At 40.7% G+C, this 25,824-nt stretch overlaps 1 protein-coding gene across 5 annotated transcripts in view; it reads left to right on the top strand.

Moving 5' to 3' along the window:
- Positions 1-1,480: 1,480 nt before the first annotated feature.
- Positions 1,481-25,824, top strand: part of RPAP1 (RNA polymerase II associated protein 1) — a 36,957-nt gene continuing 12,613 nt past the window's right edge. The window contains exons 1-18 of one of the 5 annotated variants that reach the window (XM_019615532.2): positions 1,484-1,810; positions 2,588-2,690; positions 4,050-4,223; positions 4,588-4,827; positions 5,808-5,956; positions 6,501-6,593; positions 7,931-8,108; positions 9,996-10,172; positions 10,918-11,124; positions 15,046-15,161; positions 15,595-15,693; positions 16,157-16,258; positions 17,821-17,988; positions 19,127-19,312; positions 20,920-21,054; positions 21,223-21,402; positions 23,991-24,148; positions 25,414-25,593. In XM_019615532.2, coding sequence (XP_019471077.1) covers positions 4,638-4,827; positions 5,808-5,956; positions 6,501-6,593; positions 7,931-8,108; positions 9,996-10,172; positions 10,918-11,124; positions 15,046-15,161; positions 15,595-15,693; positions 16,157-16,258; positions 17,821-17,988; positions 19,127-19,312; positions 20,920-21,054; positions 21,223-21,402; positions 23,991-24,148; positions 25,414-25,593 — 2,318 coding nt within the window. In that variant the 5' untranslated portion in view covers positions 1,484-1,810; positions 2,588-2,690; positions 4,050-4,223; positions 4,588-4,637. Of the gene's footprint in view, positions 2,691-4,049; positions 4,224-4,584; positions 4,828-5,807; positions 5,957-6,500; positions 6,594-7,930; positions 8,109-9,995; positions 10,173-10,917; positions 11,125-15,045; positions 15,162-15,594; positions 15,694-16,156; positions 16,259-17,820; positions 17,989-19,126; positions 19,313-20,919; positions 21,055-21,222; positions 21,403-23,990; positions 24,149-25,413; positions 25,594-25,824 lie in introns of all 5 variants that reach the window. The other 4 variants (XM_019615533.2, XM_010711312.3, XM_031553518.1 and 1 more) reach the window with 4 other exon arrangements.

Below are 25,824 nucleotides of genomic sequence, written 5' to 3'. Positions count from 1 at the left end.
GCCTTAGCTGCTACGTGGGTCTCGGAGCCGCTTCTCGGCTCTGTCTTCGCCTCAGGCGCTCCGCGGCCCCGCCGGACCGATGTCCCGACTGCCCCGGACGCTGGCTTCTGCGGGGTCCCGCTCTTACGGCCCTCTTTAGGGGCACTGTTAGGGGCCTGGCTCAGGTCTAGAGGCGTCAGGGCACTTCGCCTCCTCAGCTTGGTAATAGCAGGTGTTGCTACAGGCCTGTTTTGAGCCGTGCTGTGTGATGCTTTCACTGGCTGATAACCTAGAGCAGAGAAATTGTGCTTTTCTCTTGACAACTGGGCCACCTCGGTGAGGCTGAGCTGTCGCTGCTTCTCTCTTTAGTTCTGGATGTCAGCCATCGAGGTCTGAGGTGTAAACCAGAAATACATTGACCGGGGGCACTGATATGATAGCAGGACCTCAATTCCTTCTTTGACCCAAACCTGATTTCTTTTGTAAAAGAATGCAGACTTGGATGTTGAATGCAAGTTAGGCTTGAAAGTGGGGATAAAAACTGGAAGAGAATGTCCAATTTAGATTGGACATTAGGAAGAAGATTTTTACAGCAAGGGCGGTGAGACACTGGAGCAGATTGCCAGAGAGGTGGTGGGTGCCCCATCCCTGGAGACATTCGTGGTCACAGTGGACTGGGCTTTGAGCACCTGGTGAAGCTGTAGGTATCCCTATTCATTGCAGGGGAGTTGGACTAGATGGCCTTTAAGGGTCTCTTCTTACTCAAATGATTCTGTGACAAGAAGATGACAACATTTAAAAATTGGCAGAATTCTTAGATGAATCTTTGTTTTTACGTATGGTTGCTGCTTTTCCTTTAACCCTTTCAGGTTAATGGCTATTGTTGTGATGTAAATTATTCTCATGGGCTGTAGATCTCTACTGCTGCAGAAGAAAAAATGCATTGTAAATGCAGGTGATCTAAAGAAAATAAAAATCGAAATGATAGTGGCTTATATCAAGTAAGTGCATTTTTCTGTAGCCTGGTGACAAATGTCAAAGTTCTTTTGCTGAAGTGTGGTAGCACTTAGCTCTCAACAAAGCTATGCTTGATTCTTGTGTTGACTTACATCTGCTGAGGGTAGTGGCAGGGATGGGTAGCATGTGCCTCAAGAGCTTAAATGCTGCTCCAGGAGAACCAGAGGTATTATGCATCTTTGTGTTTTTGTAAAGTAAGTGCAGTCTTTTGTGATGCACTGATGATGCATTAATTTGTGGGAGAGCCCTTTATTGCCCTAACTAGCTTTCGTCCTCAGGCTGAAGCTTGAGCTGAAATTGGTTAATCCAAAAGTGTGTCTTGTCACTTGAAGCAGGCTGTGGCTTTGTTGCCCTCTGTGTTTTTACACCATTTTTTCGTCCAACTTCAACCAGTTTCAAGCTGCATTTGTAAAACTATCTGCAGGATTGGCGGGCTTTTCAACGACTTTATCTGTGGGCGGTCCAAAGCATATCAGAAAAGTTTATTTTGAGATTCTTAGTACAGACAGAGAATATAGCAGCAAATTATATGTGCGTCTGGTGCATATAGGTGCTTGTGGTCTTTTCACTGCATTTCGGACCCCTTGCAGACCTCTCTAGGACAGCATCCCCCTGGGCTGTGTATCAGCTTGGTGATTGTCCCTTTAGACAAACAGCTTTTGTTCACTTAGCTTTTAAATAGCAGGCTGCAAGATTGGAGATAACCAAACTGCATGGAGGTGGCATCAGTGCTGCTGATCAGAACTGGTAGTTATTTTTCTTACATGTTTTCTTGGAGTGCTGATGGATAAGAATTGCTCTTTATGATGGCCAGGTAAGTGTTCCTAATGTTTTTAAATGGCCTTTGGTCGGTATGGAAACAGGTACTATTAGAAAGAAAACTATTTTCCTTACATTCTTTTAGCATTCAATACAATTTAAACAATTTCTTTCTTGTTGGACTGTAGAAGAACCAAGTCAGAGGCCTTGGTTTTATTAAATTTCTAGACCCAGTTAGAACATGGAAATAGCACATTTAAGTCTTTTATCTATTTGCTACACCAAACTAGTTGCCACCTCTGTATTACCATCTTATAACAGCTTAGTTTTGGATGACTTTCTAACCTCTTTAGGCAGTGACTGCAAAATTGTCTTCTTGTGACTAACAATTCTCAAGATGAATGAAGGCAGTTCCAAGGTCCAGTTTATTTCTGAGTAATGTAATATGTGGAGACTCAGACAACTGTGTTTGTGTGTCCCAGTGTGGAAGAATCCTATCACAGACAGGTTAGCAGCACACTTATAACTAAGCGTTTTGTGTCTGCTAATCCCGCTGCCATCATCCTCCTTTTGTCTTTGAAGCCCATGATGACAGGGTATGAAACACTTGCCTTTTGATGCATGTGCTGCTGCTTATGTGTATCAAAGAGGGACTTATCAACGGAAGTATGACCATAGCAGCCCGTGTTACAGCAGGCAGCTCCATAAATAAACAGCAAGTGCAGGTGGTAATACTTGGAATGCAAAAAAAGGAGCCATCTGCAGGAGCTGCAATTTTTGCTGTGCATTTTGAAGGGAACTAGACTTCAAGGGAGTGTTTTTGCCTTTTCAGCATCAGTCAGAACTGCGGTGACATCCCAGGTGTTTTTGCTGTATTTTGAGGCAAGGTAGCAGCATGCTCCAATCCCATCCTGCTCTGAAGTTGCCCCTCACTGGTGAGAGCGCTCCACAGCTGTCCTTGATGGTGTTGACAGAGAATTAAGGCATTTTCTCTGTAGGCTGGAGAGGATTTTATGGTTCAGAGGCATGGGGGAGTTCCCTTGCTGCTATCTGTGCCATATGTATGCTTGGTGTAAATGGAGGTTGTTGTTCTGGGACTCTTGAGCTGACAGCTTTCATTAAGGCCAGTGTGGTGAGATGTCTGATTTTGAGCAACTAACTCATGTTGCTGGCATCATATGAAGAGGTCTCTTTCTGCAGTAATGAGTGCTGAAGTGAATGGAGTCCCTGGAAACTCAAAACCTTGGAAAATTCACTTCAGATTGGTGCACAAAGCTCTTAAATCTGTATGCTTTAAATTCATTTTTTGCACAAAAATTGGGAGAGAAAAAAAGATTTTCAACAGGTCTTATATTGTCTTTGGTTTTGCTTGAAAGCCTTGATTAAAAAAAAAAATCACCAAAAAGCTCTGAAACAAAAGAATATGAAACTATAAAACTGCCCAGACCTCTCTTAATGTAGCGCTGATGGAGTGAGCAGCTCCATATCTAACTGAGGCTGATTAAGAACGGGATCACTAAAATTGGTATAAAGGTTCCAAGCGCTGGTCATAAATACTGCATGAGGGAGGTAATTCTTGTATCTGTCGGCATCCTTCCCAGAAGATATCTTCCCACGTTTTTCACAATGAAAGATGATATTAGCACAAGACAAAGAAAACATTGGTTTCAGGGCAGGCTGTGTCTTCATGGGAGTTGGGCTTTGTTTTGGTCTGACATTAAGACAGAGATTCGCTTTGAAGCTTTGTATTTTGTCATGTGTTCAGCCTATCCACATGGCAGATGATCATAGTTTTAAAAATCCACATCCATTTCCCTTTCCAACTTAACAGTAAATCATTGCTGAGTCCCGATGGTCTTTTAAACGTAGAAGAGATCAAATATGTACAAAATGTTTCGAAATACCACGTGTGGGAGGGTGTCAAGTCTGCTGCATTAGTGGTGATCAGTGATTCAATTAGCATGAAGTGTATTTGCAAACACTTTACTTGTTGTGTATGAAAAATGAATTGATGGTCCCAGGCTCTGGGAATGAGAGATGGAGAGTAAATTTGCAAGTATTTTCATGGCCGGTAGATAAGAGTTGTCTTCCTTGTACGTTTGGATATGCACCAAGATACGAGTGTTTATAAATACTACCCCCAGCTTTCAACCCAAAACCGGTCTGAGCAGTGAATGAAAATGCTTGGAAATAGCATACATTCTACCAGGAAGAGGATAGTGTAACAGAGTGAACTAAAGCAGAAGTACTAAATAGGGAAGAAAAGTTGTGTTTTTTTCTTCTTCTTTTTTCAGTTGGGAGGTAAGAAAGAGAAGGGGATCTGCAGTACTGAGTATTTTGTCCACATCTGCATGGACAGACTCTTGCATCCTGAACAAAGATGTTAACATTGGGGTATTGAGAAGACAACAGTGTGGTGAAGGGAAGATACTGTCTCTCTGACATTCTTGTTTGGTGCTGATTCCGGAGTAAGTTAAATCTATTGCCTTAGTGTAAGTAATTCTGTGGCTTTGCAAATCCAAGGCCGTGTGGTTGGCGTTCTGGCAGTGATACACTTGTTGGCTTGCTTCTTGCTGGATGGGTGCTGTTCTGCTCCCAGCCGGATAGTAGAGGGAATGTTGTCTTGTCTAATAGCACACTGTTTAGCAGTGAAGAACCAGTAAACTGTCTGGGATGCTGGTACAACTAGTTGTATCCTGGGGTGGTCATAAAGGGCAGCTGTGGTACATACAGAAAGAGCAGAGCAGGACAAAGTGAGTTGTTTTCCCTTGTTGCTTCTATCCTCTCCCTAGGAAAGCCATTTCTGTGACCAGTTTTCCTTGTGTTCAGTAGGTTCCATGTGAACAGTAAGCAGGATCAGCCCGCAAAAACAAGAAGACAAGATGTTCTCAAGACCAAAGCCTGGGGAGTCTGAGGCAGACCTGATACACTTTCAAAACCAGTTCCTGGCAGCTAGAGCTTCACCTGCAGTGAAGATCGTGAAGAAAGCAGACAAGAGGAAAGGAGAGGAAAGGAACACAGATGCTGAGAGATCCCAGCTACAGGACAGCAAGGATGTGGTCATGCTGGACGGTAATTTCCCTTGTGGGGTTCTTTCATAAATATATGTATTTTTTTCTCTGTCTCTTTCAGTGTTCCTCTTTGATTGCCTCATCACCTCTCTCAACCTGCTTTTTCTGTGTATGTGTCTTCCCTGCAATATTATTTGTTCTTAGCCTCATTTGAAAATGCACATGTCCAATATTGGTACCTCTGGTAGAACCACCTTTCCAACACACTGCCTTCAACCCATGTATCAGCTGTCTGCAGCACTCCAACAATCCCAATGCAGGAGGTATTTTCTGTAAATTGCACTCATTCGATTCCTGAGTGCTTATTTTACCACCTATCCACATCCTGCTCTTAGTGTCTCTGAGATTGAACTCTGCTAACAGTTCCAGCTTCCAGCCAGCAGGTCTATCTTGATAAGCCTCCTTCCTATGTTTTTCTTTTCCTTCACCAGCAGTAACTGTAACACTTGTCATGCACTTAATGGTTTCAAAAACTCAATATTCTTTCTTAAAAGCAACAATTTAAATCTCACAGTGCTTGTTTGCAGGTAAGAAAATATGATCCCTGTTTATGAACAGTGAAAAGGAGGCCTTGACTTGCTCCTGATCATGCTAATCATTCACTTGGAGCTGTCAGTGGAATTGTGCTTTTCTGTGAGCACAAACTGCAAGGATACAATTTGTTTCTTGTATAGTCTTTTGCCTCTTCCTTTAATATTTGAAGTCAGGCCTGAATATACTTTCTCGCTTATGCAGCCCTTTGAAAGGGCCTTGGTGTCAAAACATAAATAATAAAACTCTTAGGCATATTGCTCTCCAATGCCCAGTACAAGTCAGAGATGAAACTTGTATAATTGTCTTAGTGCTTCTCCATCTTGTTTATTTCTTATCAGAGCAATAATATCTGCTGTTAAAGACTGTTTGGTCTGGTACCTATTGTGCAGTAGTTATATATGAGTAACTTGGGTCTTTTTTTTTTTCCTTTTTTTTTCCCCTCCACAGATTTTCCTGATGTTCTCCCTGCTCTAACTCCTGGTCCTCCAAAAAAGTCCAAAATCAAAAGTGCCTGTGTTCATTTTGATGATGAAGATCCAGAGGAAAGACTAGAGAATCATGATCAACACATTACAGCAGTCTTCAGCAAAATCATTGTATGTCTAACTTTTATGTGATGTGTATTTTGAATGCTGTGAATTGAGCTGTGACAGGGATGTAGGGTTCTGTTTCTGCTTTTATCTCTGCAACATAATGAAGCAGTGGTAGCACCATAAACCAGTGTCTTGGAGCATTCTGGGGGAAAATTCTGAGTATATTTTTGCTGTCTGTTAAACATGGATTTGAACTGCTCTCCAGTTCAGACTGCCCACAGGTCATGCTGTTTGCATGCAGCTGGGTGCTCTAGTATGAATTTGGGTGAAATTCTGATTCTCTAGTGGAGGTGTTCTTGTTGCTGTGTGCTGGCCCAAATTTCCTTTTATCTGAGTTTTCTGATGGTCAGTGGAGCTGGCAGCACAGCCTTCTGGAAGATAGCTTCGCTTTGGCTCTAAGTAAGCACGAGGTGTTCTGAATCTGACAGCTACATAGCAAAGTCTTGCAAACTGCTGAGCTGAGAGCTTAGTCCACTCTCAGCGAAGTGGTACAAACATGTCTGGCTACTGTGGTGGTTTTATTGAGTTGGATTTTTTTTTGATGCAGGAACGAGACACAAGTGCAGAAGCAGTGACCATGCCAGTGCCCACTGGAGACCCATTTCCGAGGATATTTCACCGTTCTGAGATAAAAAGTGAGGTAAGAGGCAGGACCAGCTGTTCAGTTCTGTCTTCATTAACTACTAAAACTTTCCCACAACAAAAGGCAATGCATGGTGAGTGGTAGGACTCAGAATGTGTGACTTGGCATGCTGGAGATGAGAAGCTGGCTCAGCATCTTTGTGGCATTGCCTTCTTAGTATAGGAGAAAGTTCTCTTACAGAACTGCCATCAAATAGGTAGTCTATACCCTACAGCTAAATGATATTGTAATCCTTTCAGTTTAGGAAAAAAGACAATCTCCTTCACATAACTTTAGCAAGTAGGTTCAGATCTGCCCTGTTGTTTTTGCTTTTCTTTGAGGAACAATCTCAGTGAATCTCAATCTCAGCCCACCAGATTTGCATGTCTGTTCTTACTCAAGTTGCCTGTTTCCTCCTGGAATGACACTTGAATGCAGTTGCATGGATTATCTTTTACAGTGTCTTGGATTTTGACATAACATTTGTTCTAAGGCTGTAAAACCAAAACCTATGGCTGCTGTTGTCAGAATAAATGCTGTAGTAGCAAGAACTGCTAGCTGAGTGGGAATCAAATGCTGGGAAATTGAATGTCATTGATAGCTGTAGTTGTTTTGAAAAAAGAGTTTAGTTTGAAGGACAACTCTTCTGAGAGGAAAAAGTAGTACTTCTTAAAGCTACCATTCTGTTTACCTGATGCAGGAGCGTACGAAGTAGCCATTAAATGTTAAGACTGCCTTTTAAGCTTCTTCTCTGGACTGGGGATATGCAAGAGACTTTTTGCTTATGTGCTTTGGATTTCCTGTTTATCAAGCTGTTCAGAGCCTTGGTCTTCTGTTGCTTAGGCAAGCAGCACAGTAATTTAGTCAGGATTATTTTAGCACCACTTGCCCACTTCTTACTGTGTAAATCTCTTCACCCTGGTGCTCTCTAATCACCTTATAAGAAGCCTTTTCCAAGCATGTGGTGAGCACAGTACAGTACAGCTCCATTTATCCTCAGAAATGCAAAGTATTCATCTACGCGGGGTTTCTAAGCAGCAGGAGATCTGGAACTGTTATGTTTGGTGATATTTTAGGTATACTTTCCTGGCCTCAATTCACTTATAATTAATCATCTTTTCTCTCTAGGTAGCAAAAACACTCATATGTTTTGTCTCTGTTCTAGCATTATCTGTATATTAAAATAGAATAGCACACATACAGAAAAGGGCAGGTGGCTGCCAGTAGCTTCTCCTGTGTTACATCCCAAAGGCTTTTTTGAAAATGTCTTTAGGATCAGATCTATACGCTTGTTAGTGCCAGGTGTGCGGGGGAGTCTGAAGGAGAGTGGTGACACACAGCTTCCTTGTTTGCAGGTGAAGGTGGGATCTGGAAGAAAAAGCATCTTTGCACAAAAGATGGCAGCAAGAAGAGCTGCTGAAAAGCCAGCAACAGCTCCCCCTGCTGAATGCACTCAAATAGCATCAGCTCCTCTGGACGTTCTGAATCCTGAGGGATCAGCAAAAGAGGCACCATGCTCCGGCAAAGGGGATAGTAAGTGGAGGAGGTTCTGCCTATGCAGCCTACCATATTTCCGTAGCTTTAGTAACTGTTACATTACTGCACCTAATTTTTAAATCAGGGAAGCACTATTGTCCTTAGTTCAGAAACTGTGGTCATTTGGAAGATCTGCGATGTGGCAAGGATTTGAAATGGCCAAAGATCCAAATTAAAATTCTAGAAATAGAGTAGCTTTATTACTAATTTTCTTTTTTGTTTTTACACAGGGTCAAATAGATTTATTTTTTAAGGCTTCATGCCCTCCTTCTCCTTTGTTTGTCATATGTAAAGTATTTCTTGTTTTGTCAGTAATTTTTGCAATTTTTGGAGGATTCATCTTGTGCATGACGTCTGATGCAGGTCCCCATTCTTACCTACCTAGAAATTGAAAGCTCAGTCTTCCATCACTCGCTGCTCTGCCGTGAGACTGTCACATTGCTCCATAAGGAATGCTGTGAGGCAGCACTGATGAGTCAGTGCCACCTCCAGCAGTTATTTATCTGACAGCACTGTGACAAGGAAAGATGAAACCAATTCAAGTGGTACTGGCATCTCTAGGTGTGCAAGTGTCTTGGGCAGTCTTATCTGGTTAGGACCAACATATGTCTGTCTTTTTCCCTGGCATCCTCTTTTTCACATTGGAACGGATGTCTTCTGAAGGTTTTCACCATTTGACTAAGGTTTCTGTCTATGCCGACCCCTCTCAGAGGATTGGTAAGAGAACCCTCAATTGTGCTGTGTGTGCACAAATCCACCATCCAGGTCCATTACTATGTTTGCTATGCACCCTGTTACAATTGTGCATGTGTACTTCTGTCTGAAAAGTCCTTTGGGAAGCAGTAGTCCTCTGGCTGTGATCCTCTTGAAGTCAGAGAACACTGATGTATTAATACAACTGAGGGATTAGCAAGTTATGTGTCCTCCTCTGCAAGATTGCTGGAGAGGAGTTTTTGAGAGAGTATTGCTAGAATCCCCAGAAGAAGGATAGCCATATTTCTTGTAGTGCCTGGTAACAATCAGGTGAGTTGCTGAATGGTAAAAAGTTTAGTGAATCTCTTACCAGGCCTTTCTGTCTTCTCATTTCTTTTTGTTCAATGTGCAAGACAACTGCTGTGGAAATGACATCAGACCTTAGTGCTGATTGAACAAGTGTTTGATGTTTTCATTGGCTGGTTTAGGGTCACAGGAGTTATCCAGGTTGCTAAATGGAGCGTGTGAAAACCCAAACAAAACAACATGTAGAATAAAGCTACAAAGACAAATGCTAGTACAGTGGGCCAGCAAGAGTCTTGCTCAGTTTGACCATAGGAACATGTTATCCTACTGCTACTGTTAAATGAAATGAGCCTTTAGATCAGGTGATAAAGGAGACTTGATTTTGTTCAGAGTAGAAGAAATATCTGCCTTTCTGCAGCTTCTGCTATGTTTAACCTTTAAAAGTGAATACAGAAAGTTGCTAGAAGAAAACATGCCTGTTTTGAGGGTGGATTCTGTATCACACTGGAAACTGGGTTACACAGTACTTTTTGTTCTCTTTCTGCTCAGCAGATATCAGTTCAGGTCTTCTTGGGCGGAGAAGGAAGCTAACTCAAAATAATATCCTGATTTGTGAATTATGCTCAAGTTTACCTTTTGTTGCTTTGCTTTAAAGAAACAAAATATTTTCTTCTCTGTCCCTCTCCAACTCCTAAAGAAACAAGACAGAAGTGGTGTTTTATTGATATATGTGATGAAAACCCGAAAGCCCAGATCTCTTAATTTTGTTTCCAGACAAACTTCTTTACCCACTTTTTAGCGGGCTTGCTAATGACAAAATCTAAACGAGCTCATAATGCTGTCGAGACTTAAATGACTAACTGCTTTATTTGCTGGATCTTTCAGATAAAGCTGATGGCGTTTTCATCTCTCAGCGGCCTTGTATCATAACGGGTGAGGGTCTTGGAAGCCAAAAGAGTGAGCAGGAAGCTCAGGCTATCCATGAAGAGAATTTAGAGAAGCTGCAGTCCATGTCCCAGGAAGAGATCCTGAAGGAGCAGGAAAGACTTCTGGCTCAGCTAGGTATGTGCTTCTTGGAGTGAATTCTCCTAGAAGCATGGAAGCTTACTGTACACGTAGTTGTCTTGAAGTTTCAACAAATTTACAGATCAAAGTTGGGAGCTTAGGATCACTAGTTATTGCATATGGAGATAGCTAAACCTCCATCTCATATCTGTATCATTGTGAATAAGAATCAAGTGTAAAGAAATTTGAGTACTTATTACTCAGTGAGAGGGAACTTAGTTGAAGACTGTCTTATCTCGCCTTTGCTGTGGAATAAGATGGTCCATGCACACAGTTCCTTTGCACATCTGATACCTGGCTACATGTATGTCTATTGAGGACCTAAAAGGTAATTCTCTGAAGCAGATAAGAAAGGTGAAAAAATATTGCCGTTTAACTTCATTGTTTATAACAGTGGCATGTGTATGAAAAATATCTTGTTTTTGCACTTTCATTTTATGACTGATTTGTGACCTTTGCTCCTTGCCTGTACTACTCAATCTCTAAGAGACTGTAGTGAGGCAAACACTTGGAGTTTAAAACGGGAAGGATATATGCTAAATTTTTTTCAGTTAGTTGACCTCAGCTTATGTGCTGAACATAAACAGTAAAGCCTCATTTGAAAACAAGTGACAGTTGGCAGAGAAGAAGAGATTTGTGGAATGGGATTCAAAAGACTAAAACATAAATGGCAGGACCTATAGATGTATCAGGTATTTTGAGGCTGACACTTATCTGTCCGTCTCTTTGCCAATATTTGCAGATCCCAGTTTAGTTGCTTTCTTAAAGTCACGACGCAGTGGTAACGTAGGCCAGAAAAACGAAATAAAAATGGAACAGAACAGACCAGAAGAGTTTGTGGAATCTCTGACTGTGCCTCAGTGTGGTGTAGGAACGTCACTTTCTGTGCAGGAGTCAGGTCTGGAAGAATCTGTAAGGAGAGATGAAAATGTGAAAATGGAAATCACAGGTAAGAGCCATAGTACATATTGTTAATGTTCTGAACATAAATGCAAGGTTTTTTATGGTGCTTGCATCGACCCAGATTAGAGTTCTGTGGAACTGTTAATTTGTTAATTATCCGAATCAGAATTTTATCATGATATTTAAAGATTTTTGAGTTCAAGGAAGAGCATTCTTGTTGTTTCTAGCTGAGCTCTAGATTAGAAGGATGATGCGCTACATAATGGAGGTGGTGAGCCATGCAGTGAGAGGTCTTGCTTTATTTTGGAAACTTGTTCTGAGATCACTTGAAGGAAAATGTGTTTTAAAAGTGAGCATCATTGCTGTTCTTGTTTAGTCATGTAAGCAGGGAAATAGAAGAGCGTGATATTCAAGCAGCACTTGCCTCTCACAAATTTCTTTTAACTGGGACAGTTGGTGGGTAGATCTCCCTGAAAAGACTCGCTGTTGTGCTCACAGGATAGCATGGAGATGACAGCCCATTAAATAGCTCACCTAGCACGTTTGTCTTAATGTGAGACTGCTTCTGATGGCCCCACTATGTGGCTTGTATTGCAGAGCCCACGCAAGCATTTCCAAAGGTTATGGTTCTGTCTTCTGTGTGCTGTGGATGGAAGGAGATGCTGACTTATTGAGAGTTCTGCTCTTTCAGAAGAATTGTAGAGCTGTTGCATTTTACAACGATGTTCTAATACTCAATTTTACTATTGATTCTTTTACCTTGTATATTTTGATGATCAAGAGTGGTAATGTGTCTAAAAGAATGAAGATGTGGAAGTTTGTAGACAGGAATCTTTATCTTTGCCTTCAAACTGGCTAGAGATCTGAGTGTGTCTGTATGCTCACTTTGATATCAGAACTGCATTTACTGAGGTTTGCATGCCTGTGAATCTCCACGTTACTCACATCTTGTTTTCCTTGCTAAATGACACAAGTAGTCTTTGCTGGGTTACTAGAGGAGGATTTTACCTCTTGCTTAATTAACTACTTGTAAGTATTGACTTACTTCAGTTGTGCTAAGGAAGCCTGCACTGATACTGTCTGTGTTGGATCTGCAGTTTCTATGCTTATGTGAGAAGAAAGCTGATTTATTGCAGGCAGCTAGAACAATCTTTGTGTTCTTCATTACAGACCGAAGAAGCATTTACCCCTTCTATTTCTCTTACTGTTGCTTTCTTTCCGGATATTTTCTTTTCTTAGTGGTAATATTAGGCTCCCATTCACATCTTCCAGAACACTTTTGTTTGTAGTGTGTGTAAAAGAAGCATCTCTCCTTAATTAGCATGCTTTTCTGCCAATTTCATGTTAATTTTTGGCTGTCTTCATCTCTTGATTCTCTCTTCTGATGCATTCTTTGTCTCCCAGTGCAACATGCAGTCTGATTAAAGAGGTCTCCAAATCTCTCTTGGATTTTAGCTTGGTGTTTGCAAGAGATAACAAGTGTTTACCATTTTCTTGATGAGAGGGATGAATCTGTGTGTGTATGTGTGTACGTATGCAGGAGAAGGAAAGATGATTAGCCTTGTGCTCAAGAAAACACCTCACTTTTGCTGTTTCTCCCCAGGTCTTGTTTTTCATGAACTCACATTAATCAAAATAACAGGCTTTAATGCTTTTCCCAGAACAGTTGAGTGCGCAAGTAGCATCAGATTAAGTGACTTTCTTTTACTCATAGGAGCAATAAGAGTGGGCTGTTTAGCTGTAGAGACTGAACAAATTGTAGTAGTGCTCTTGGAAAAGCTCAGTGTATAAAATGTGTGCTGATAACATCTTTTACTGCCCCTACAAGACTGCAGACAAAAGAAGAAATGGAGTTTTCCTGGAATATTTGAAATAACAAAGAAAGAGTGATTTAGAACACTGTTAGGAAACCAAGGGAAGCCTTTCTAGCCCATCTTGACCCACAGGAGACATAAAACATTAATTGACTTTCTAAAACAGTGTTGGGATTTTTCTTTTTCTGGTGCTCGGAATTTAACTCATCTGAATAATCTGGCAGAAACAGTCATTCAGAATTTCCTAAGGATAAGGATGATGACACAAAAGGACAGGATTGCTCAAAAGTCGAATTTGCCTCTCTAATGAGATAAAAGGCAACTGTCTCTAATAAAGAAGACAGTAAAGCCTTATATATATAAGTTGCTATATATAATATAGCAACTTCTACTCTTATCAAATAGAAAAACAAATTCTGGCACCAAGACAAAAGGGAAAGCAAACAAGAAAAGGAAGCAGTTGGTTGGTAGTCTTTAATATAAGTCTGAAAAGTTCAGTACAGATTTTGCATTCAAACTGCCAGCTTCTCTTTCTGTAAATGGTTTTCTCGGTAACTGAGCAATCTGCTGATGCCTTGGAATGTATATCTGTCTTTTCTTGTTGACAAGATCATAATGCTACAGGCTGATGATAATATGCGTAATCCTATTCATAGAATGATTATCCAGTTTAGTGATTAATGGAGAAGGAAAAAACAATTTGTTGAATTACAAATGTCAATAGATCTCTTTTTTTTTTTTTCCTGTTGATTTTTATTTCCTCTGGTTTTGCATCAACCACCTACAGACATTCCACTTTCTTACATATCAGATGCTTTTTTCCATCAATTAAAATGTGTGTTGAGCCTTTGGCTGAAATTCTGTGCAACAGCTTTCTGGCTGGGGAAGATAACTGTGTACTTTGTTCCTTGCCTGACTCACTGCCACATTGATCATAAGGGTGAAGCTTCATCCTAGAAATGATGAATGCCCTTTCTGAAAGTTTATCTGCTAATTGGAGGAAGGTAGAAGGTTGGGTTTCCGGCCAGTTATCAGCAGGGAAATCTCTGATGAAAGAAGAGCATCTCAGTGGGACACTCTGTTCTTTGCAAGAGAAAACAAGAGCATTAGGATTAACAGCTGCAGTGCAAATGAATTCTGGTCTTGTTTTGCTCCAGTAGGAGTGATGATCGTGCATTCCATGCCCTCAGTCCGCCTGCTTCTGTCAGTGTGTGTCATTTCTCTTGAGATAGCAAGGACTTGTTGGTTCTCTTTTCTCACACCAGCCCGGGACAGTTTTGTACTAGCACGGCATTACCTGTGTAGCATTTAGATAATTTCCACTTAAATCTCTCCTGCCCGTTCACTTGTCATATTTTTCCATGTGCTGATCTTAGGGCAATTCTTGTGTTGTCAAGCAGAAATGTATTGTTTCTCAAATTCTTCTGGTCAAAACTCTTTAACAAGTGAAATCAGTCATTTCTTCCTGTAGTGCCTTCATCTCTGAAATTCTTGTTCAACTGCTCCACTGAGAAACACTGGGCTGTTTCTCAGGCAAACTATGTCAATTTTCCTCTTACGTATTTTTTTTTTTTCCTTGCAAGTCGATTTCCTCAGTACTTTAAAGGGAGGCACAGAGTGGAGAGTAGTAGTGGAAGTGCCACGGAAGCATGAGTGAGTGGTAGCACTGGTGTGCTCCCTTCACTGTATCTAGGCTGACATTGTCCTGGCTTCTTTAAAACCATACTTCATGCCAGGCCAGTAATTCATTTAGCCTTCTTTGCGTTGCTACTGTTCTTGACTCCCCCAGTGCTCCCCTTTTTGAATGATACTCATTTAGTTGGCAAAAGTAGGGCTGGTATTATTTTCTCCCTTGTTCTGATCATTTGGCCTTATTTGTGTCGCAACTTTCACTCAGTTTCACCCTAATTAGCATTGTCTGTGGATTTTGTTGCAGGGCTGCATAATTTCTCTTCTAGCTCTCATGAAGGATGAAAACAGCTGTCTTTGATGTTTATGCATCAGTCAGCAGTTCATTAGAAAATTGTTTTCTTCTTATTTTACATGGATCTTTTATTTGATGTAGTCTTTAAGCCAAGTGGGTTGTCAAGTAGGGAATAGGATTTTCTTCATCTTTGCTTTGGAAGGTAAGGCTGTCATTTTCTCTCCCAAAGATGATGATCTGCCTGTGAAGCCAAGAAAAGAATGGATTCACATGGACAATGTGGAGTTTGAGAAACTGGAGTGGATGAAAGATTTGCCTTCACCCCGGCAGAAGAAAACTAAAAAGGTTTAAAAGCAGAAACTGATTTTTTTTCTTGTTTGTGAAGGTGTCTGGTTCATGTTTCTCACCAGTGACAGTTTAGAAGTTTTCTTAAATAATCCCCTGGTTTCTCAATCTGAGAGATTTTGTAAAGTTGAGGGATGACCCAGTGTTCTCTGCAGAGTGGGATTATATGTGATCACTTCTGCCTATAGTGTCAAAGACAGCTACAAAGTGAGAGTCTGATAACTCACAGATGACTTGTGGTGATACAGGTCTGAAAGCTAAGAAAAAAAAAAAAGTGGAATAAACTTTTTTTTTTTTAAGAATCTGAGATCTGATTTGGGGAGTTTGTCGAATCAACTGCTAGATGACACCTCAGAAATGGAATTTTATGTGGTGAATAGTGTAAGGCAATAAAAATAATCTTTCTCTCCCTCCACCATTTTCTTTATGCTAGGGAATGCAAGCTCGATTCAGTTTAAAAGGAGACTTGATTCCTGCAGACGCTGATTTGCCTACTCATCTAGGTCTGCATCACCATGGAGAAGAGGCAGAGGTAGGTGTACTGAAGCAGAAAGGAAAGAGCACACCCATTTCCATTTTCTGTGTTTATCTTGTCAGATTCCTTTTGTGTCAAGGTGTTTTAGTGACAAAAACCTCAAGAAAGTGTAGATGGATGGTTTCCTTTGGAAACAAGCTTCTGAAGAGAAGTTTAGTTGCCATGCACTAACTTGCTTTCTTTGTTTTCAGACACTCTGTTAATGCTTTTCTTCTCCAATGCCATTAAGGATCTGTGGTGATGGAAAACGAGTACGCAGGTCCTTTTTTAAGTGCAGTTTTCTCCCATTACTTCTTTTATTGCAATCTCTTCTGCAATTGATGTGAAACAGCAAACAAAACTGTGTTGCAATTTACCTCCTGTTATGCACTATTTACAACAAATCTTATTTTAAGGGGTCTATTTTTATCTATACTTGGTTGTTTGTTGTTGTTTTTTTTTCTTTTCCTCCTCCATTTAGAGGGCTGGTTATTCTCTCCAAGAGCTCTTTCATTTGTCTCGCAGCCAACTTATTCAGCAGAGGACGCTGGCCCTACAGGTCTTGGGTCGTATTGTTCAAAAGGTAAGTCGCTTCCACGGAACTCCACCCCATAGCTGACATTTCCACTGCATCAGGGTCCAGATTCTTTGATGCTAGTTGTTTGTCTTCTGTTCTAATGCAGGTGAACAAAATCACTGGCAGAGTGTTTCTTTTTACACCAAAGATCTCACTGCTAAGAAAAGTTACAATGCTGGTACATAGCAAATTGAATTTCAGGATTCTCTGTGGGAAGAAGCTTTGCAGCTTTCAAGTGTTGCTCAGCAGCAGCGCTGCAATTCATGTTCCTCTGTTTCTTTGGACATGAGTTATTTTTACAGTGTTACTTCTGTGACAAAAACTCCCATTCGCAGTGACCCTTCAGTTCTTGTTGCCTGAGCCAGCTACACGATGTGCTTGTTCTGTAGGTGGTGAAAATGAGCTAGCCTAATCTTACAGTAAAAGGCATAAAGCAATATGAATATTTACTTCCACGCACTTTCCCACCTAACTCTGGGGGGAAGTGCTAACCTTCCCTCCAGCAGCAGGGGAGGCTGAGATGAAGTAGCAGCATGATTTTGAGAAGAAAGATGGGGCAGAACAGGATGAAGTCATAATAAGTGTCCAGACATAAGAAAGAAAGCTTTTCTGCATTAAAGAACTGGAGTTGTGCCTCTCTAGAGAATGAGGAGAAGAGAAAATATAAAGCAACTTTCTTAAAACCTCTTCTGTGGGAAACAACTGACTTGCCTAAAGCAGCAGCAGCATCATTATGGAATAGTTGTAGACTATGCAGAGATGGTGTTCCAGTATTGATCTAAGCAGAAAAGAACTTCCTGTCCTCTAAACCAAATAGGAAATATACCACAAAGTTACAGAAATAACAGAAGAATGTGCAATTATTCTCTTAGAACTTTTCTTTTTTCTTGGACTGGCCCTTGAGTCATAGAATTTTAAGTGGGGAGAGATGTTTGTAGCATGCAAAGCAGGGTGTACATCCTGGCAGATTTCAGTCTGCACATTGTAATTGCACTTGGGGTATGTGACCCTTCACTTATGCAGAAGAGAGTATGTAATGCAGAAACAGGAGCCATTCATCAATAGGTAATGTTCCCTAGAAAGGCTACCGATTCTCTCATTTATGTTTTGAGGTCTTATCAGTTTGTTACCTTCTATAAGGGGCAGCACTGGAATTTGGCAAATCTGCATCAGTTTGTGATGTCCTAAAGTTAGGCAGCATGGAAGACTCCTAATTAGTGTAAATAGCAGGTGGTCAAAATGTGACTCAGGTGCTCAATTTTATGGTTTTTAAGTGGATTTTCCTGCATTGCTGGCACTGTAGGTCTTTGAGGATCTTTGAAGTCTTAAGCATTTCTTCTGTCCTTTTATATCACTGCTTTGGACTGAATGATACAAAGTTTTTTTTGTCCCTATAGATGGTTCTACACTTTCCTTGGAGAATATCAAGTAGAGCAGTTTGTTGTGCTGACTGCACAGTGTAGCTGCTTTACAGTAGAACTGGGAAGAGGCAAGCATGCAGAATGTTAGATTGTACATAGTTGAGGTGAGACAGCTTTAACATTATCTCTGTATGGCATACTTTTCAGGCCAGGGCAGGAGAGTTTGCTTCCTCCTTGAAGGGCAGTGTTCTGCGTCTGCTTCTTGATGCTGGATTTCTCTTCTTGCTGCGCTTCTCTCTGGATGATGCTGTGGATAATGTCATGGCAGCATCTGTTGGTGCTCTCCGAGCTCTGCTGGTGTCATCTGATGATGAGGTGAGAAAATCATTATGTCCCTGGCTTTGGTTTCATTCTGAATCATTTATAGAGTCAGAATTAAAGGACAAGGTAAGTAACTTCTAAAAAAGTCTTGCTGGAGGGGTTAGCTTAATGGTCAGTAGAATGCTATTTTTGTGCTTTGGGACAGACAAAGGACTGTATTATCCAAATTTGAGAGATTCAGTCCTCTTTTCTCCTATTTAAATTGGCTCCACCTATGATTAAATTCAGTGCAGGCTGTTGTGGGAGTTCTCTTCCTTCTTGACACCTTTAAAATCTAGAGCATGTTACTTCTAGTGTATATGTACGATTTAGATGTTTTATTTTTTATACAACCTCTTCTGTTGTTGGCTTTTTGCTATGTAGTTTTCCTGCTTCTGAACAAATTTGTGACTAAGTATTTTCCCTGCTTTGTCAGGCCTCACAGTAGTACTAGTCTCTCTCCATCACTGTCCATCATCTGTTGTTCTCACATACTTTTCTTTCACTACTGTATACCTATTTTTCCATTCTTACAAGTTTATTTTCTCCTTGATGCTTTTTCTCTTGTTAGAAAGCTGAAACTTCTTTTGGATGTTCAGAGATACTGCACCCCGAACAGCAAGGTTAAAGAGTCTTCCTGGTTGAAAAGAAGCAGGCCATTATGGGCAAAGCAGACTGTGGCCTATGTTTCAAGTTCCTTTAATGTTAAGCTGCAAAGAGAATGATGCTAGAAAAGAGTGGTTAGATCTCTAGAAGCCTACCATGCAGACCCAGAAATGGGAGCAGAGCTAATAAATGTCAAATTCCAGTTTAACTTCTAGAGCCCTTGCTGGTTATTTATTTTTATCTTAAACATTTTTCAATTAAGCTGCATTTCTGTTCCTTGTCTAGTGAATTTAATTCACGTCATGGTAATTGCTTTTCATGATTTCCCAAGTGTCTGTGGGTCATAGATTAAAGTCACTTATCTGAAAAATCATTTCATCTACTTGTAAATGTTTAGAGTATCCTTTATTGTGTTCCTATTTTCCTGAGTTAGGTGGAAATCTGTAAGGCATCCTGTAATTAAGTGGTTGTGGGTTTTTTTTTTTTTTTGTTTTGGTCTTATGTGATCTCTTTGTGAGAGAATTTTGTGTGCTTTTACTCTCCTCAGAAATATCTTGATTGGACTTTCTCATGGTACCAAGGGATGGCTGCATTCCCATTTGTCCCCATCAATGAGGAAGAAGAAGAGGAAGAAGAAGAAGAAGAATTAACTGGAACAGAGAAGTCTCAGAATAAAAAACAAAAGGATGAAAACAAGCCAGATGCAGATGTAGCCCGTTACGACGTTGTAAAGGTAAGCACACAGCTTGGCCTGAAATCTTTCTGGAAAAATAGACTGTGCACAGCAGCTGTGAGTGCTTTTGAAATGTGTACTCTTCTGTGTGTGTTAGTAGTGTTATGAATGAAAATTAGAACATTTCCTTGGCTGCTGGATGTCATGTTTCTGTCATACATTATCAGTGGTGTGATTTTTATTACTTCTAAAAATGTTGAGACTTGACCAGTGTGACTTCATCATTAACTATCTCTAACTTCCTCTAGGGAAATTGGCAACAAGCATGCTGATGACCATGATTTGTTGAAAGATTGAATACAGACATGATTTTCATGTTCACTTACTTGAGCTAGAAGTGAAACAGTTCCAGACACTATTAAAGTTAAACAAGAGAATTACAGCTGGATAGTTCTGAATTAGAATGGTACAATGACATTCTCCTTGCATTTGATCCAGTGACTACTTAGCATTTCCCTCTTCATGTTGCATCTCTCAGAATGAATGTCACATATGCCAGGGATGTGAGGTTTAGCTTAAATATGAGATCTAACAACAATAATCTTTTCCATCTCAAACTCCACCCTGCTGGAGCTGCTGTCGTTAAGGTCTGTGGTCACATCACTTAGTCCGTGTTTTCCAATGGCAAATGGTTATAAACTTCACTGGGCAAATGAATTACTGTACTTAGATATCTGGTTTCAGTTAGTGACTTTGTAAGTTCAGATTTGTTCTATTAGGCTATGCTGCTTAAGAGGCTTAACAAAAGAGATGTAGATAAGAGATGAGGTCAGTTTGTCACTCTGGAAACAGTTATGTGGTCTGAACTCAGAAGAGATTTGGCATAAAGTTCTCCACTGTTCCAGCTGTTCTGAAATAAATTCCATTTCACACCTGCTAATTGGTTGTTACATCCCAGTTCCACATATTGGAAAAATAATATTTAAAGTAGTACCTGAATCCAGTCAAACATAGAGCTTCAGACTTGCCTGGCTGCAACTTTTAAAAGCATCAGTCCTATGAACTCAAGTGTTGCACCTTTTCCCTAAACTAGAAGTGCATAACGCTATCACTAAGATTGATTCTTATCACAGTTACTGATCTTCTGCTCTGTGAGCAATACAGAATCACATAATCCATCTGCATCTGTCTTACTGCAGAATAGAAACTGGTATCTGTTCTCAACTTCTGTCAGCTTTCTCCAATGTGACAAGCACTGTCAGGACTAAAGAAAGAGTACTGTGTTAGATGAAGGTGGTGGCTAGCCAAAATGAATCAAAAGCCATGAGAACCCTTTTCAGCCACATTACATTTTAATAGTCCTTTGTAGGAGAGATATTCCCTGTTACTTGCAGTTTCACACTCTGGAGAGCGCAACTATCCAAAAAGCTCACTGGTAGTCTGATACAGAACAAAAGTTCAGATGTTCCTGCTCTGTTGGGCCAACTTTTTGATTGTTTGCTAGCATGCTAGCTTGCAAATCTACAGAAACTTCTCTCTTCGTTTCCCCAGTGGTAATTTTAATACTTTCTATCTGCAAAAGATTTAATTGCATCTGCCTTTCCCTTCTGCAACTGCTTCTCAGAGAGCAGTTAATAAGAACGTAATGAATATTTTTTTCCTTTCAGGGACTTTTGAAGACACGGATTCAGCACCGGCTGAGGTACATCCTTGAGGTGGTACGACCTGTTCCAACGGTTGTCCTGGATATCCTGCACATCCTTACTCACATAGCAAGGCACTCCTCTGAAGCATGCATCCAGGTAAATCTGTTATTGTACACGAGGAATGGTAGGAAAAGATTTGAAAAAGGGAAGAAAGAAGCTGATGAAGTTGTGACAAGGAGATAAGACAAACTTGAGTGTTCTGTATGTATGGCTACTGGAATTGCATGCTTTCAGTTATTTGTAATGCCTGCTATTTCTCTGCAGCTGCTTGACTGTCCTCGGTTGATTGAAACCATTGTCAGGGAATTTCTTCCTACTCGATGGGATCCTCATGTGGCTGAGCCAGGATGTTTACTCACCAGTCTCCATGGGGTTGCTTGCGCTGCTGCTATGAAGTTCATCAGAGTATTGGCATCTGGAGGCAGAAATGCAACAGCCAGGCTGGTAAGTGATTATCAGAAGAGCTTTTCGGTTATCAAATACCATTGTTTTCTGTGCCTTGCTTCCTCACTAATGATGGATAATTAACTGGGGGTGACTAAGCTGAAGAATGTGATTCAGACCTGACCAGTACATATGAAACTGGGAGATATGCGGTCAGGGTTCCTGTTTCAGTCTCACTCTGAGGTAAAGGGAAGCAATAGCGCCACTTCAATGAGTAAGAGATTGAAGTATCTGACATACAGCTTTCAATCTTTCCCTGTAATTGTTTAGGCTTGGCAATAGAAAGCTAGTGATGATATGTGTTTTGTCGAGGGAGTAAAGAAAACAGCAAAATTTACCCTTTCAGTGGATATACTGATGAGAAGCAGCAAGCAAAAGTTGAAATACAAGACAGTTAAAAATAGAAATTTTACTTCTAAAGCAAAAGTGGTGAAACTCGCAAACAGGTTGCCAAGGAGGCTGCAGACTTACCGTCTGTGAAGAAATCCGAAACCCTTCTGGACCTAGCACTGAGCAACCTGCTCGAAACAGAGAGAACTGCAGTTTCCAGAGGTCCTTTCTGACCAGCAACTTTTCTGTGACTCTATGAGACTATAATTAGAATTGCTGGTGGTTCAAGCATGGTGTAGCTCTTAACCACAGTCTCTGTGAAGTTACCTCTATAGATATCTTCTGCCATTTGCAGGGAAACCTCAGAAATCTCTTGGAAGACAGAGTACGAGCTGAAATAAAGAAGCCAAAATAATCCTTGTGAAGAAGATGCATGTGTGTGTTCTGAAGGAATTGTTGACAGTATTACAATGTGTCTTCTGTTGTATAGCACTAGGGAAGCTATTTCAGTCTTTTTTCTTTCCTTTATTTTTTTGAGGAGGGGGTTGGAGGGAGATCTATGTAGTGCAGCTGTGCAAAATCACGCAGCACAGCTCAGTGATACTGGCCAGCAGCAGATGCTTAGAGTGCACATCAGCATGTATTGGTCTGTACTCTCCTGTGGCTCCAATGATAGGCAGCTTAGGACTTCATAAACCAGAGGTCTTACTTGTGTCTTTGTGTTTTACAGCCCTAGTTGAACTTTCCTGCCATGAATTTACCTTAACAGCTCAGATTATTTGTCGGTACTTACAGCCCCTCTTATCTACTTCTGGACAAGTTTTCCATTTCAGAGATAATTGTGTTCACTCATAAAGGGCATCACACAGGTAACATCAACTCAGAGCAGCACCCATTACAGTGCAGTGTGCACCTCTGAGGTGTTTTGGTTCAGTATTCTTAATAGCATCTAATAAATTGCTATGTAGGAAATTGCTGGCATCATCAGGAGAATACTAAGTTGTGCTATAAAATATGTAGAGAAACATGCTGATAATAGTGGGATATTTAAAGCTGTAAGCGGTGGTAGGAACATAACAGAAAATCTCTACATTTCATTCTCGTTTGGATTTTGAGTAGTCCAGGTATTCCAGGCATGCAAACATTATTTACAAGGTTCCTACTGCTCAGGATTTGGTTCTGTTTTACTCTCATATGACTTGTTGCAGGCACTTGAACATGGGAATGGAAAATACTAAAAAACAAAATAGCGTAGGAATTTTACCTAAAAACAGAATTCTTCTATCTTCCTCCTCAGGAAGTAAATTTAACTTTGCCCTCTGTTCTGTAGGAGGGGTGTCAGAATTCATAGTTTGATTCATCAGCTCCTTTGCTTCTTGTGGGTGTGCAGTGATTTCCTAACGAGATGGCTGTAAAGCATTTGAATTTCAAATTATCTATAATGTGTCCTTGTGTTGTGAGAAAGACATTGTCAGTGCATTTGTTTAGACAGAGCACACATAAGCTTTTGTATGTGTGGGAGAGGGAAGAAGCAGCTCTTTTCTATGGTTAAGCAAAAATATCCAGTTGTTGGGGAGGATAAAAGTTATTTCTAGAGGACTGCAAATGAGTCATGTCAGGCTTAATTAAATACTAAAATAACCTCAGAACATTTTCAAAACACTAGAATTCTGTATTTTTTTAAAAAATATTAGGGAGGAGGTACCCTTTTTGTAAAACAAACAAAGAATTATAAAAAGATTCAGGTTGTATGACCTCTGAAAGCCATCTAATGTAACCTCTTAAGAGGAATGCAAGAAGCCATTTTTGTGTATAGTGTTTTTGTTAAGATAAATCTCAGTATAATCTGGTGTACTGGAGTTCTATTTATGACTAGTTAAAGAAGAGTAATTTTTGTTTAAAAGTCAGTTAATGCTGCAAGGAATCCCTGAAACGAGAGTGTGTGGGGGCCAGCAAACCTCTGTGGTTTGAGCGTACTCTGTGTGTGGAACGGATTAGATAACACCCACGCATCTCTTTCAGGGATACATCCATCTTAATTGCCATTAATGATTTAATGACCCTTTGTAGTACGCTCCCTAAGATTACACAAGATGAAAACGGGTTAGAACAATGCTAGGGGAGTTTAGAATAAAGTGCAGTAAAATCTGCAGGTTTTTTGGTGTGTCAGGGTAGCGAATGTCGTAATGCATGAGTGAAGTCTCTTATTCCTTGGTTGTGTTTTGGTCTTTGTTTCCTTGCTTTCATTTGTTTTACAGCTTAACAAGTTTGAAATGAAGAGCCGGTTAATTCGATTTACAGCTGAAGATCCACAGGATCTGCTTCTGCCGAGGGAAGAGGCCATCAGACTGAACACTGAAGCCTTCCGGCTGTGGGCAGTGGCTGCTGGTTACGGTCAGGCCTGTGACCTCTACCGGTACAGTTCAAAGGTGGAGAAGTGGAAATGGTGGGGGTGGAGAGCACAACGGAGGCATCACGTTCCAGAGGGTTGAATTTGGGATCTATAGAATCAGTTGCTACTCCCTTCAGAGAGTCTTACCTCCCTTCCTCTGGCCTCCTGCAGTAAAACTCAGTTTCTGAAGGTGTTGGTGTTGAGTTCTTTTCTTTTTCTGGCTCTCTTGTATTTCTTGTGCTTAATCACTTTTAATTTGTTGTTTCTTCTCTTTCTTCATTCTCTGTGGGATAAACCTAAACTTTTTAGAACTACATCTTTTTTTCCCTCAGAGACTTTTGAATCAGCTGTGCTTGTGGGACCTCAAGACATGTTGAGTGCAGCAGACCTAGGATTGAATCTGATGTGCAAAAGGTAGTCTGGGCAGCAGTCCCCAGCATGTATGAAAATTGAGGCAGGCTAATGCAGACAAACTCTGCATCCACTCTCAGTTCAGTACAAAATTCAAGTTCTTGTATTTGAAGTTCAAGGTCTGCTCTGGAATAAATCTGACCTTCCTTAAGCATTGAGTCTTACTTGAAAGCATGGAGATAACTGTGGAGTTCCCCTGAAGAGGAGTGGAGAGGCCAGTAGTAATTGTTGGAAGGGAGGTTCTCTTTGCAATAGCATTTTGAGCGCAACAGTGTATTGGTTAATAAAGTAAAACACTATATGTCATCTTTTAGCATTGTAGATAACACTGAGGAAAGAGAAGCAGCAGAAGATTGCTTGAATTTGCATTATTATAACCACGTATACTCTGAGCATTTGAAAACTAGAGGAAAAAAAGAAAATATTTGGTGTTTTTTCAAGAGTTGGTTGGAATGTTTGGAAGCAGGGTAGATTCCTTTCAGTTGAGTTGGAAATGATAGAATTCTTGGTCATTTTTTCCATGTCTGTTGATTATTCTGTTTTGGGGATGTTGATGTTTCTCATCTCGCCTTAGCAATGTGCAACAAGAAGGTGTCCAGGGAAAAAAGGGCCAGATCCTCCCGGTGATAGCAGGAGAAGTACAAGAAGCAATGGCTACAAATCGAAATGAAGGAAGTTTCTCTTAAGTATAAGGAAAAACTTCTACTGTGGAGATAGTCACACTGGAACAGATTTTTCAGAAAGACTGGACTCTGCATCCTTGAAGATATTCAAAACCTAACTAGACATGTTCCTAGGCAAACTTAATTTAGCTGACTAAGCTTGAACAGGGTGTTGGACTACTTCCAACCTCATATATTTTGTATTTTAAACCATAGGGATCTCTATCCTGTGCTGGTGAGGATACTGCAGTCTCTGCCTGAGTTGCTCAGCACTAGCCACGAGAAGAACCCGATGTTTGAGTTATCTGTCCAGCGAGCTGCAGCGGTGGTTACTCTGCTGGTACATGTGACACAAACTGCAGGATGCACGGTGGAGCTGCATGCCAAGCTGAGCAGGTAGGCCCTCTGTCACCTGTTTTGTGCATCTGAGTAGTTGTCTTATATTCTCTTCAGTTAGGAGACGTGACTTTACCCTTCTCTATTCGTTCATTTCATATGGTGTACTGTCCCACGTGTGAATCCCTGCAAGGTGGGATGTGTTGCTTTTGACACGAGGACAGAAGAGAAGAACATTGAACTTTGAAGACTGGTAGTTAGCTGTATGCCTGCTAGCCTGATAAGAGGGAG

The sequence above is a fragment of the Meleagris gallopavo genome, chromosome 5, assembly GCF_000146605.3.
Source record: "Meleagris gallopavo isolate NT-WF06-2002-E0010 breed Aviagen turkey brand Nicholas breeding stock chromosome 5, Turkey_5.1, whole genome shotgun sequence".
In the NCBI taxonomy this organism is placed as follows: Eukaryota; Metazoa; Chordata; class Aves; order Galliformes; family Phasianidae; genus Meleagris; species Meleagris gallopavo.
Note: the sequence above shows the minus strand (reverse complement) of the source record. Positions and strands in the feature narration are given on the sequence as shown.